At 45.6% G+C, this 14,423-nt stretch overlaps 1 protein-coding gene and 1 long non-coding RNA gene across 4 annotated transcripts in view; one reads left to right on the forward strand and one right to left on the reverse strand.

Moving 5' to 3' along the window:
- The window catches only part of KCNH1 (potassium voltage-gated channel subfamily H member 1), a 250,570-nt gene that overhangs the window by 23,008 nt on the left and 213,139 nt on the right, over window positions 1-14,423 (forward strand). For both annotated transcript variants that reach the window (XM_069954618.1, XM_069954617.1), the window contains 4 exons: window positions 5,615-5,738; window positions 7,765-7,871; window positions 9,914-10,042; window positions 12,813-12,931. In XM_069954618.1, coding sequence (XP_069810719.1) covers window positions 5,615-5,738; window positions 7,765-7,871; window positions 9,914-10,042; window positions 12,813-12,931 — 479 coding nt within the window. The remainder of the gene's footprint in view (window positions 1-5,614; window positions 5,739-7,764; window positions 7,872-9,913; window positions 10,043-12,812; window positions 12,932-14,423) is intronic.
- The window catches only part of LOC138774067 (uncharacterized), a 35,698-nt gene continuing 29,314 nt past the window's right edge, over window positions 8,040-14,423 (reverse strand). For both annotated transcript variants that reach the window (XR_011360247.1, XR_011360246.1), the window contains 2 exons: window positions 12,943-12,987; window positions 8,040-8,388 (listed from right to left, as the gene is read on the reverse strand). This is a non-coding gene — a long non-coding RNA (uncharacterized lncRNA). The remainder of the gene's footprint in view (window positions 8,389-12,942; window positions 12,988-14,423) is intronic.

Genomic DNA, 14,423 nt, shown 5'->3' on the forward strand with positions numbered 1-14,423 from the left:
CGGGCCCTGTAGCAGTCGAGTGGTCTGCCTCCATGGTGCCTACGCCACTTGTGGGAGGGGGATTCAATCCCAATTTTTGCATCAGATCCCATGAACCCGTAGCTATACCACTGCCTGCATAGACAGCGTCACATGATAAAGTTCTGACTGCCTGGAGCTTTCATGGCGGCTGAGACACAATCCTATAATTTCACTCCAAAGACACATAACAGCTTGATAGAAGAGGACGACACAAGGACATATACAGCAACTTTTTATTTATAGGGACATGCTGTTTAATTCAGTCAACACATCAGGGGGCTGTAGAGTAGATAGCAGGTATCCGAGCTTGATTTGAGATCGCTGCTGAATAGATTCACTTCTGCTTCCATTATGTATGTGTATTACAGGTACCCCCCCCTTCCGTAACCCCCGTAACCCTATTGTAGTTTTATAATTGTGCTTGTACATGTGGTTTTTTGTGTTTCTGTGTATAGACTACAGTATGTGATGCATGTGTTACCTTGGACAAGATATGTATAAGAATAACCTGTAAGAAATGTGTATGGGGGGTCTTGTGTGTCAGGGTGTCCTCCACTGTATTGTACAATAAAAAGAAAATCTCAAAAAAAGTTATAAAAAGGGAATGTTCACCAAATAATTTCTTTTAAATCAACTGGTTCCAGAAAGTGTCAAAGATTTGTAATTTACTTCTATTAAAAAATATCCAGTCTTCCTGTACTTGTCATCTGCTGTATGTCCCGCAGATGTCAAGTGGTGTGTTCTTTCCAGTCTGACACAGTGCTCTCTGCTGCCACCTCTGTCCATGTCAGGAACTGTCCTGAACAGCAGGAAATCCCCATAGAAAACCTCTCCTTCTCTCTAGACTGGAAAGAAAACCACTTCCTGTAGGACATGCAGCAGCTGATAAGTACTGGAAGAAGAGATTTTTTTTTATTAGAAGTAAATTACAAATCTCTGGCACCAGTTGATTTGAACGAAATTTTTTGGGGGGTGAACAACCCCTTTATATTGAACATGTTGTGTTAACCAGTCTACGTACAGTATGTTATTGGAGCGTAGCGACCTTCTATATAATTATATTACAAACATTTCCTATATAATTTTACAACTGTTCTGTTTGCTCTGTGTTTATTCCTGGGGGTATGGTATATATGTGTATTCAGTTACCTGGCAATGTTATTTTCTCCCTGTTGGTTGCATTGCTTGTTTTTTTAGACAGTGTCAGTAACCTGGAGCCACTGATCATAGCTTTGCCCTAATAAATTGGAACACCTAAAGGGGTACTCCACCAAAATCCATTTTCTTTCTAATCAACTGGTGCCAGAGATTTGTAATTTACTACTATTTAAAAATCTCCAGTCTTCCAGTACTTATCAGCTACTATATGTCCTGCAGGAAGTAGAGTATTATTTCCAGTCTGACACAGTGCTCTCTGCTGCCACCTCTGTCCATGCCAGGAACTGTCCAGAGCAGCAGCAAATCCCCATAGAAAACCTCTCCTGCTATGGACAGTTTCTGACATAGAAGCCATGTGTCATTCATTCCAGCATTCAATTACAAACCTGGTGCCAGGAAGTGCCAGAGATTTGTAATTAACTTCTATTTAAAAAAAAATCTCAAGTCTTTCAGTACTTATCAGCTGCTGTAAGTCCTGCAGGAAGCTGTATTTTTCCAGTCTGGAAAGCAGGAGAGTTTTTCTATAGAGACAGTTCCCGACACTGTGTCAGACTGGAAAGAATACACCACTTCCTGCAGGACATACAGCAGCTGATAAGCACTGGAAGACTAGAGCTTTTTAAAGGGGTTATCCAGTGCTACAAAAACATGGCCACTTTTGCCCCACTCTCGTCTCCAGTTCAGGTGTGGTTTGCACTTAAAGGGGTTATCCAGCGCTACAAAAACATGGTCACTTTCCCCCTACTGTTGTCTCCAGTTTGGGTGGGGTATTGAAACTCAGTTCCATTGAAGTAAATGGAGCTTAATTGCAAACTGCATCTGGAGAAAACAGTAGGGGGGAAAGTGGCCATGTTTTTGTAGTGCTGGACAACCCCTTTTCAGCTCCATTTACTTCAATGGAACTGAGTTTCAAACCCCACCCAATCTGGAGACAAGAGTGGTGCCAAAGTGGCCATGTTTTTGTAGCACTGGATAACCCCTTTAAATATAAGTAAATTACAAATCTCTGGCACTTTCTGAAACTTTCTGATGCTCAGCATGAATGATTCCTGTCTTCCCCCTTCACACCAATCAGGGGGAGCAGAAAAGGTGGGGGAGGGAGGAGGCATGCATGCTGCAGCTCACCTTGGAAACATATAGGTCTGCAGTGGAGCTGTATACACAAAACGGCTGCAGGTTTTTAACAGAGGTTGCTTCATTTGGAGTAATAGAAAAGTTGATTACAAAGCTTCTCAGGTATTAGGCTGAGTGATTACTTTTCTGTTCCTTAAGACGATCATTTCGGCAAGGTTTGGGGGATTACCGTCCTCAAGCAGATTAAACCAGTTTAGGAGGTGCAGTCACACTTTTAAAGCTCTTTTCCTCTTGTGTGTAGCATTCCCCCGGTGTAATCTCCGGGCACATTTATTGTGATGTAATGTTGTAGCACCTTAATCCCTTAAGCAGCTTTGGGTTTATTTAAACAAGAGCCGGGTCAGAGCCGACTTCTGCATAAAAGATTCCCATCCATTAAAGGAAAAGCGATCCCTATCTCTGCTCTGGAGAGCGGCCAATTCCTGGAGTGTGAGAGCTCGGCATCGATCTCACACCGGGCCGCGTTCTTAGGATGTCAAGGACTTAGAAAGGAATGGAAACGATAAGATTAGAGATGAGCGAACCGGGTTTCGGGTTCGAGTCGATCCGAACCCGAACGTTCGGTATTTGATTAGCTGGGGCTTCTGAACTTGGATAAAGCTCTAAGGTTGTCTGGAAAACATGGATACAGCCAATGACTATATCCATGATTTCCACATAGCCTTAGGGCTTTATCCAACTTCAGCAGCCACCACTAATCAAATGCCGAAGGTTCGGGTTCGGATCGACTCGAGCATGCTCTCTTATGATGCCATTGCTGTACAGTATTTATAAAGAATAGAGATGAGCGCAGCTAGTTAACGATCAAGTCCGATCTTTCGGCAATTGATTAGCAGTGGCTACAGCCCAAGGGAATCCTGGGAAACATCAATCCAGCCATAGGCCATAGGTTTCCGGGACTCTCTAAGGCTGCCTCCATGTTTGTTATGGGCTACAAAGACAAAATAAGATGGATAAATCTCCCTGGTAAAGGGGTTGTCTAGTTTGATGTAAATGCAGCATTAGGCTGTGTTCACACAGGTGGAATTCCGTGGCGGAAAGAATCCCGCCTGTCTCAGTGTCCCATAGCCCGCCTATGGGAGAGCACGCACTCCTCCGCTGTCGCCGTTCTCCGCTCACAGAAGTGACATGCCCTCTCATCCACTCACAGCGGGACACTGAGCACGGCAGGATCTCTCCGCCGTGGAATTCCGCCGTATTTGCTCAGTGTGAACATACCCTAAAGGAGTTCTCCGCTTTAGATCATCTCTACTTGTTAGAAGAGTCCATTGACAAATAGCTGATCATAAAATGTCACCCTCTGGGTGTGATCTCTAGTGATCGGCTGTATTTTGCAAGGAGAACTAACAGTAAGGGGGGACATGAATGAAGACCGGCACACTCGTACACCAATCTTAAATTAGGCCCCGCCCATATTTGCTCCGCCGGATTCACTAAGAGGCGCACACGTCTTTGTAAATCAGGCCCGCTCCTGCTCCTGAGCAGGTGTGGATTTCTGCCATGATTTACACCTACAAGCAGGTGTAAATCAGGCGGGAGAGGAGGCCACGCCTCCACCTTCCTTGCCACACCCCCTTGCTCGCCCCTTGGGTGAGTGGGAGATAGGGCGAGCACATGCCAGTGGCACAGATTTTAAAAATGTCCCCCTAAGTGTTTTGTTTCTTAGCAGCGCCCCCTGGGACATGTTTTACATTCAGGGACAGATTCAGGGTACCATGGGCCCCGGGCTGTTCAGAAATTGTAGGCCCCCTTCCAACCACGCCCCCTATGGGTATGCTGGGAAATGTAGTTTCTGAGAGGACAACACTTAAATTAATAAAGGCAATCTGTAGGTTACAACCATCAGCCCTGCTAGCCCCCCCAATAGGTAGTATCCTCTATACCCGCCCTCTGTAGGTAATGACCTCTGGCATTTACTTCCACCCCCCCATCCCCACAGCAGTTAGCCCCCCCCCCATCCACATGAAGGCCTCTCCTCTTAGATCATACTCACCTGGCTTGTGCTCTGCAGCCTCCAGAGTTGCATGAGTGACGTCAACGGGAGGTAGCGGCCTCTTGTGGCTGGAGGTAGATTGAAGTGATTGGCAGGGCGGGGAGCCAATGGCTTCCCGTTGTGCACTCACAGCCCTGCAAGACATTTCCAGCACCCAGGATGCCTGCTCGACTGCTGGGTGCTGCCAGTGCCAGTGATGCCCGCTGAGGGGGGGCCCGTCCAATACTGGACCAGGCCATTGGGCCCCCTGATGTCCTCCAGTAGGCCATGAGCAGAGGCAGTCCTAGCGTTATAATGGGGGCAATCTCATTGTGCCCCCCTGGAGCTCAAGGCCCCAATTGCCCTCATTTTAATCCGCCTATGCACAGTATGCATCCAAATATATGGATTGTTTGTGCAATGCAGGACAGAACATGGAATAACACATTGGTTGTTCACCAACAATCCTTTTCTTTTAAATCAACTGGTGCCAGAAAGTGGTGTATTCTCTCCAGTCTGAAGAGGAGAGGTTTTCTATGGGGATTTGCTGCTGCTCTGGACAGTTCCTGACATGGACAGAGGTGGCAGCAGAGAGCACTGTGTCAGACTGGAAAGAATACACCACTTCCTGCAGGACATACAGCAGCTGTTAAGTACTGGAAGCCTCGCGATTTTTTAATAGAAGTAAATTACGAATCTCTGGCACTTGCTGAAACCAGTTTATTTGAAAAAACATTTTTGGTGAACAACCCCTTTAAAGGGGCTCTCCTGACATATTTTATACAGTATAATTGGATGTTTCAATTGCTGAGACCCTCACAATCCTATAACATAGCAAAATTCAACTGAAAAAAATTTAAACTAGTCACATGCTTTACTGGTTCTCTTGCTGGATTCCTGCTGGGTTCTTATACCATTTTTCATTTTCTTTTTTTTATCTTTTAGAAAAAAAATGCAAAAAAGGGAGAGAGAAAAACAGTAAAAATTATGTAAAACAATTCTGGCCACCACTAGGGGGAGGAGTGTAATTAAACTGGAATCAGTATGCAGCAAACTCTTCAGCTCCCCCTAATGGTGGTTGCAGGAATTTGGAAATTTATCATGTAACTCTATGGTTGAATGAAAATAATCAGCACATAAGTGTTTCCTGAAGTTAGACATTAGGTCTCGAGCTTGCCTACTTGTACCAGCAATTCCATATATAAAAAGTCAAGCAATGTCAGGGCCTCTGTGAATTATAGATCAGAAGGGATTAGGAAATACGTACTGCAGCTCACATGCTATAGTTATGCCAGTTAAATATTTTTTTTTATTGTCTTTTTGGAACAGAAACTAATTTTGTCTTGGGTAATGCCCAGATAGTGGACTGGCCTATTGTCTACAGCAATGACGGGTTCTGCAAGTTGTCAGGATACCACCGGGCAGAAGTTATGCAAAAAAGTAGCACATGCAGGTAAGAAATGTCATAGGTTCTGCACCTGACTGTAACACTTAAAGGGGTTATCCAGGCTTAGGAAAACATGGTTGCTTTCTTCTAGAAACAGCATGACTCTTGTCCTCAGTTTGGGTGTGGGGGGTTTGCAGCTCAGTTTTAGGTGCTGAATTGTAATACCACACACAACCTGAGGACAGGGATGGTGCTGTTTTTGCATGAGAGTGACTGTGTTTTGTTAACACATTATGGATAAATCCTTTAAGCCCATTTTGTGTAAATCGATGAACTATTGTATTATGTAAGGGACAAATGGTATATGCCAGGTTTTCTTAACTCCAACCTTAAAGGGGTTGTCCAACCAGGACCCCTTTTTGACAATAATGGGGATAGGGTGGGTAAAACAAGGACATCCACTTTGTTCCTGCCACCGCTCTGGTCCCTGGTGTTTACGGCCACTTCCCGGTGTTGAGATGTGATGTTGCAAGTTGAGTCCCGGCAGCTGACTGGGCCTGTGACGTCACGTTTCCAAACCCGCAAAGGGGAGATTGAACTAAGGTTCATTCCTTGTACACAATAGTAGGGACATTGCATTGACATTGCATAGACTGCAACAGTGATTAATCAGAGACTGTCATAGGGGTGGGGATCACTCATCAGTTGTCAATGAGGCATGAACCCGAGTGTTCTTGTTAAGAACCAGTGGTAGAGTGTTAGTGACTGGTGTCCAGCCCTAATGCTGTGTGTCCTGCAGGAAGGGAGGAGATTAGAGATGAGCGAACCTGGAGCATGCTGGAGTCCATCCGAACCCGAACTTTCTGCATTTGATTAGCGGTGGCTGCTGAAGTTGGATAAAGCCCTAAGGCTATGGGGAAAACATGGATATAGTCATTGGCTGTGTCCATGTTTTCCAGACAACCTTAGAGCTTTATCTAAGTTCAGCAGCCACTACTAATCAAATACCAAACGTTCGGGTTCGGCTGGACTCGAACCCGAACCCGGTTCGCTCATCTCTAGTTGTATTCTTTCCAGTCTGACACAGTGCTCTCTGCTGCCACTTCTGTCCATGTCAGGAACTGTTCAGAGCAGTAACACATGCCCATAGAAAACCTCTCCTGCTCTGGACAGTTCCTGACTAGTGATGAGCGGACTGTCAGACTTTTGGTCCTGTGTCACACTTAAAAGAATACACCACTTCCTCCATGGACATACAGCAGCTGATAAGTGCTGTAAGACTGGAGAATTTTCCATAGAAGTATATTAAAAATCTATAAAAATTTTTTGAAACCAGTTGATTTGAACAAAAAAGATTTTCCCCAAAGTACCCCTTTAAAGGGAATCTGCAGGTTAGACTAATCTATTGCGTAGGAGGTGCAGGGGATGAAGGTTGTTTATTCCTTGGTCCAGTAAGACTGCTAGGAGCACTGGGGAACCGTTAGGAGCACTGCACCGCCCGCATAGGGCCATCTTTGCCCGATGGGGGCGGGGCAGTGCTCCTACCGGTGCCCCAGTGCTCCAAACAGTCTTATCAGACTGAGGAATGAAAGAGTAAGTGCACCAGAATAGCGTATGAAGAGTATGAGTATGAAGGTAAGAGACATACCTTCCTCCTCGGCGCCTCCTGCACAATAGGGTCACATCAGCAGCTTAAATTTGTCTAACCTGCTGATAGTTCCCCTTTAAGGGTGGGTTCATACTACGGAATTCTCGTAGATAAACTCCACGGAATTCCGTCGGCTGTCCGCACGCACGGCCACGTGCCTTTCCACCGGCTCCATAGACACCATTCTATGGGCCGGCGTATTCCGCTATCATGTCACTTCTTTCGGCGGATAGCGGAAACATGCCGGCCCATAAAATGGTGTCTATGGAGCCGGTGGAAAGGCACGTGGCCGTACGTACGGACAGCCGACGAAATTCCGCAGATATTATCCGCAAGAATTCGGTAGTGTGAACCCACCCTTAGAGAGTAACAACACAGGCTGATTTTTTTCACATACCAAAGGTTAAATTCCATAAATTTTCACCATGTCTTACTTCTTTTCAGTTTTATGTATGGGGAGTTGACAGACAAAGAAACCATCGAGAAAGTCCGACAGACGTTCGAGAATTACGAGATGAACTCCTTTGAAATTCTAATGTATAAGAAGAACAGTAAGTGGCACTCTATCGCCTCCTATGATGAAGCATCTCGCCGCCGGCTTCCTTTGTGCTGTTACACCACAGATAATCCACTGGCATTGTTTTATTTGGGAAGCTTTATTCAGTGCTGCAGTCATCATTAAAGAACAATGAGTTCTGCGTGATTGGTAAATTGCCAAATCACCTCTGCTCATTATCTTCCACTGGTTACAGCCGTCTTCATTCTCATCTATTTGCATTCATGTAACGATTATGCTACCGAGGGGAGAGCGGCAATGAGTGGAGGATTCTCTCCTGAAGACAGTCGCTGCTGTGCACGGTCTGTTCTCTCTTCATGCTGCAGAAATTCTTAGAAATCATTGCCGGTAATGGGTATTTTATGGTGGTAGATGAACTCCTATGTGTTCCTGATGGTATGGGGTTTTCTTGGAATGAGGACACCGTCATTTCCATATGTAAAGTGGGCTGCGAGGTTAGGAGCAGTTTAGCAGTTCTTTCCAGGTAAGCTGCAGAAAGCTGTAGGGAATGGCTGCCAAGAATTAAGAATACGCTAGTCTAAGAGGCCTGAGGCAAGTCAAGATGACTAGGATGCTTAGATATTTTGCACTATTGTGACCACAGCATAGTGCCTATATGTGCCATGTAGGATGGTGCCCAGATAACAGTGCCATACATTGCCCAGATAAGCCACATAAAATTGCTCTATCCTTGTGCCTATTCCCACCCTTCTCTTATTTGAAACATTACTGTCCTCATTCCCACTCGTCCAGCAGTGGCAGCACCATCCATAATTCCCACCCTCTCTCCACTAGTGGCACTACTGTCCACATTCCCACCCTCATTTCACCGGAAGCATTACTGCCCTCATTCTCCTTCGACTGACAGCAGTACTGCCCCCATTTTCATCCCTTCTTCACTGACAGCAGTACTGCCCCCATTATCACTCCCCCTCCACTGACAGCAGTACTACCCTCATTCCCACCCTTCCTCACTGACAGTACTCCTCTCCACCTTCCTATCCTTCTACTAGACCTGTTACTCTGACAATTTCCGCCCCTACCCCACTGGCAGCAGTACAGTCCCCATTCCCATCCCTTCCTCACTGACAGCAGTACTGTCCATATTCTCACTCCCCTCCACTGGCAGCAGTACTGCCCTTATTCTCACTCCCCCTCCACTGGCAGCAGTACTGCCCCCATTCTCATCCCTTCCACCACTGACAGCAGTACTGCCCCCATTCCCATCCCTTCCTCACTGACAGTACTCCTCTCCACATTCCTTTCTTTCTACTGGACTTGTTACTCTGACAATTTCCGCCCCTACCCCACTGGCAGCAGTACAGTCCCCATTCCCATCCCTACCACCACGGGCAGCAGTAATGTCCACAATTCCTATCCTTTCCCCACTGACAGTAGTTCTGCCCCCCTTCCTATCCTGCTACTGGAACTGTACTCTGACAATTTCTGCCCCTATCCCACCGGAAGCATTACTGCCCTCATTCTCACTCCTCCACTGGCAGCAGTACTGTCCTCATTCCTATACCTTCCCCACTGACAGTAGTACTATCACCATTGCTATCCTTCTACTGGAACTGTTACTCTGACAGTTTCTATCCCTACCCCACTGGCAGCAGCAGTATCCCTATTCTTACCCTCACTACCCTGCTCTCTAACTACAATATGATAGCTACATTCTTCCCTTCTTACTTGTCCTATCCACAATTGGCAACACAATCTTACCCTGTCCACTTCTGGAAGTAGCTTTCTTTCCCAAACTACCAATATTTTATTCCCACTCCCCCCAGACTGGCATGAACATAGGAGATGCTGGTGATGGGAGTCCTGAGAGCCCCCTATCCACAGTCCTGCCGGGTGCATGTACAATGTGTAACTACCACCATACAATAATACCAACATGCAGAGAGAAAGTAACAGCCCTATGTCTAAGTAACCTAATAACAATACAATGGTCTCAATCCTACTGCTATACATCTGCTTAGTACATGTGATACTTTACCATCACTCTGATCCCTAATTCACTCATTGATCTTTCAGGGACGCCGGTATGGTTCTTTGTGAAGATTGCTCCAATCCGGAATGAGCAGGACAAAGTGGTTTTATTTCTTTGCACCTTTAGCGACATCACAGCTTTTAAGCAACCCATCGAAGATGATTCAACCAAAGGTCTGTAAACACTCATGTGTCCTGACATTATGGGATAGATTCATTGGATACAAAGTATCAGCTGTATTTGCTTCTTATTAGAGGTTTTTTTTTGCAACTATAATATAGGTGGTGTCTCCTTAGAGGGCGTCTGACTCCCAGCATCCCTGCCATTCAGCAAAAGCCACACCCCCTTGATTGTTTACTAGGAACAGCACCAGACATCTTGTAGTGGTTGTGCTTGGTACTGCAGCTAACCTAGGATTTTAAAGGAGAAGTCTGGCCAAGGGGAAAAAAAAAATCATTACCCACAGGGGGTGGGGGGGACATAATAAAGACAATGGGGGAAATTAATTAAAAGGCTCAAATGTCTTTTTTAGGCGCAGATGGGCCTGATCGGCAAAAAATATTCGCAAATAGTCCATTTTATCTGCGCCTCCTGCACCAGTGGGGTGGGGAGGGGGCGTATAACTGAGCTTCCAATCCCCATTGGATGTCCCCTTCTCCCGACTGCGGCTGACACATTGCAAACAGGTGGGATCTAGCCCGTTCAGCCAATCAGTGACCGCAGTGATGTCTCCCCCTCCCCCAGTCACTGGCTGGCTGAGTGGGGCACCATTAGCTGGGGCGTGAAGTAGCTCCAGGGTTGTTAGGCAGACTGTCGGCTGGGGTCCATGAGTGGGAGGCCGTGCTGCACAGGCACGAGACAGATAAATAATGCCCCCCCTTCCCCCCCCCCTCTCTTCACTGGTCTTCTCCTTTAATATTATAGCCCTGGAAAACCCTTCAAAAAGGCTTATTGCCCAAATTAAAAATCATATGACTAGGATACTAGGAGTATCATATGATGGTCCCTACCAATAACAAGAACAGAGTTCCCTTCTTTCTCAAGTGTGCAGGGTTATACCGCACATGCTCAGCTGCTGCTCCACTACATTTGAATGGGGCTTCCCTGGATAGCTGAGCCCAGCGGTGAGCACCAGCGCTGCTTCTCCATTCACACAGAGGACAGGGGAACTCTGTTCTTGTCAATGGGGGGCATCCCAGCGGTTGGACGTTCAATGATCATATACTTATCCCCTATCCTATGGATAGAGGACATATTTTTTTTTATCTCCGGAGAACCCCTTTAAATATTTTTTGGTCTATGAATCTTTACCAAACTCTAAGATAAGAAAAGTCTTTATACCGTAGAGACAGACCATGGGGGTTTATGGGACCCTTGAAGACTAGTAGTGGGGGAGATTTATCAAACATGGTGTAAAGTGAGACTGGCTCAGTTGCCCCTAGCAACCAATCAGATTCCACCTTTCATTCCTCACAGACTCTTTGGAAAATGACAAGTGGAATCCGATTGGTTGCTAGGGGCGACTGAGCCAGTTTCACTTTACACCATGTTTGATAAATCTCCATATTTCATTTTTCCCAACCAACCCGAGGATTCTTGAAGGAGCGAGGAAACACACACTAATCCCTTCTAACCCTGGATGTCATAGTCAGGTGCCATAACTGGGTCAGCTTTTTATTATGCTTTATGCTTTTTTACGCCCCGGGCCTCCTCCTGTATGCTTCCATCTTGCTCCTAGGCTCCTGAGATATGAATCCAATAGTGATGGCGCTCCTCTAAGATTGCATTAGGAATGTATTATGGGTCTCTGTAGGGCCTGGCTGTCAGGAATGGGAGGGAAGCGGTGAGGATTCCCGGGCTTTGCTCGCCTCTAATTTGATCAGAAAATATCTGCATCATGAATAACTCACAGCCTCCTCTTATATGACATTAATAATTACCTATAACACAGTCCACAGATCAGGTTATGCGCTCTGCTTACTCAGTGCTGACGCTGCTGCTCGTCGGCCCGACGCTCCTACTTCATCTTCTCTACCATTAAATTATTGATCGCTTACATTTCAATGCCGCGATGCAAAGAACGGCCCGGCTCTGCCTTTTTTTTTTACACATTTTGTTAAAGTTTATCCAGCGCTACAAAAACATGGCCACTTTTCCCCCTCTCTTGTCTCCAGATTGGGTGGGGTTTCAAACTCCGTTCCATTGAAGTAAATGGAGCTTAATTGCAAACCACACCTGACTTGGAGACAAGAGTGGGGGCAAAGTGGCCATGTTTTTGTGGCGCCGGAAAACCCCTTTAATATATAGGATTTTAAGGTACACCAAATGGAACGTGGGACATTTTAAACTCTGCCCTCAAATTGCTTCCTGAAACAGCACCATGTTTATTAAAAATGGTGAGATATATAGAAACGTAAAATGTATGCTAGAATTTTGTAGAACATTTAGACAGTTTTTTAAAGGGGTAGTTCACAGGGGAAAAAAATCAAATCAACTTGTCCCAGTAAGTGCCAGAGATTTATAATTTACTTCTATTAAAAGTACTTATCAGTTGCTATATTTCCTACAGGAAGTGATGTATTCTTTCCAGTCTGACACAGTGCACTTTCTGCTGCCACCTATGTCAGGAACTGTCCAAAGCAGGAGAAAATTCCCACAGAAAACCAGACAGTTCCTGACGTGGACAGAGGTGGCAGCAGAGAGCACTATGTCAGACTAGAAAGAATACACCACTACAATTTTCTTTCTCTGTGATACCGCTTTAACATGAAGTGGAATGCCCCTTTAACTAAGTGATGAAGTATGGGTGTTAATAGTGATGTGGTCAGCTAGCATTTGCTCTCCATCCCTGGGCTGCCATGTCTCGGTTCACCTTTACTTTTGTGAAAGACCTGCAGATTACATTGCTATATCTGATCATGTGTGCCATATCTCATTTTGCAGGTTGGGGGAAGCTAGCACGCCTAACAAGAGCTCTAACCAGCAGCAGAGGGGTCTTGCAGCAGTTGGCTCCCACCGTACATAAAGGGGAGAATGTACATAAACATTCCCGACTTGCCGAGGTAATACGCACCTTTACCGGTTTTGTATTCCATCAACTCACTGGAAGCTAAGACATCTGTAAAGCAGAAAGCACAATTGTATAATATATCATTATAGCAGTCAGAGCTCTGAGATGAAGGAGAAGCCTTTAATTACCTTTCAGGGACAGTAAAGATCCTCAGGCTCACAGATTGCAGGTACAGAGTTTAGGCTTTCTCCCTGTGTCGTGCACATAGCAGTATACAAGCCCTTCCCCACTTCCTGTGTTCTGTCCTCCTCTCTCTGTTACTAGAGACAAGTTTCTCCTAACAACAGGCAGTGAACATCAAATTGCAGAGAAGTGAGACACCTAGTGGCCAGGACTTTAACACTGTTTTTCTGGGGTTAGGAATCATTTTCAGTTAATTAAATGACGTGCAAACATGTTAGACAACATATACATTATCACACTTTATGTCTATCCTAACATTAGACGGGGTTCACACTGCATTTTTGCAATCCGTTTTATCCAAAAAAAAGATGAAAAAACAAATGCATTTGTGTGCATCCGTTTTGATCCGTTTTTCCACTGACCTCCATTCTAAAAATAAAAATACAAAAATGGATCTAAACGCATCCTTTTTTTAGCGTACCAAAAAATCCATTTTTTTAGCCTCTTTTTTTTATAATGGAAGTCAGTGGAAAAAACTGATAAAACGGGTTGCAAAAACGCAGCCTTAGGGTCTGTTCACACTACGGAACGGCGGAACCCTGCCCGTGGAATTGGCGCTGAATCTTGCCATGTGTTTCCATGAAAGGCCTCGCACAACTTGTCCGCCTCTGCTTTCTGTGCCTCTCTGCTCAAAGAATTGACATGTCAATTGTTTGAGCTGAGAGGCAAAAAGAGCGGAGGCGCGAGAGACATGCGAGGCCTCTCATGGAAACACATGGCAGGCAGGATTCCATAGTGTGAACAGGCCCTTACTCCTGCTGTCTGATCAGTGCTGAGTTTGCAGGAACACACCTCAATGACAAGGGGAATGTACATTTATCTGCACATTTCCAGGAGGAGTAACAGAGGGGCGGCACAATGCATTTCCAGGAACAGATGCTCTTGGAGTTTATAGAGAACACAGATATTTACTAAAACATGGAGCCCCATGAAGCCATTGTGGAGATAAAGCAGTAATCCACATAAGTGTACATCATCTCTGATTAATAGAAGTAACTATACAAGCGGAACCATCTCCATTTCTTCTGGTATCTTCTGGGGAATGCTCCGCTGGGTGCAGCTCCATCTCCTCAGTGCCTTGGATGTTAATATAAGACGATACGCGGCGTACGGCTGTCAGGAGTCAGTAATACAGATGTATTGGAGGGAGGTGGGAATGGCGGCAGCGGTGGGAACTCTCTGCTCCCAGCCGGAGACTTGACACCTTCTTCAGTATTACTTGTTCTTTTTTTGTGTTTAAGACGTCTGTGATTAGGGTTCATTTGCATTGTAGACAGCGCTGCCTCAGACACACTCCGCTA

This window comes from Dendropsophus ebraccatus, chromosome 15 (assembly GCF_027789765.1).
Source record: "Dendropsophus ebraccatus isolate aDenEbr1 chromosome 15, aDenEbr1.pat, whole genome shotgun sequence".
Taxonomy (NCBI): domain Eukaryota; kingdom Metazoa; phylum Chordata; class Amphibia; order Anura; family Hylidae; genus Dendropsophus; species Dendropsophus ebraccatus.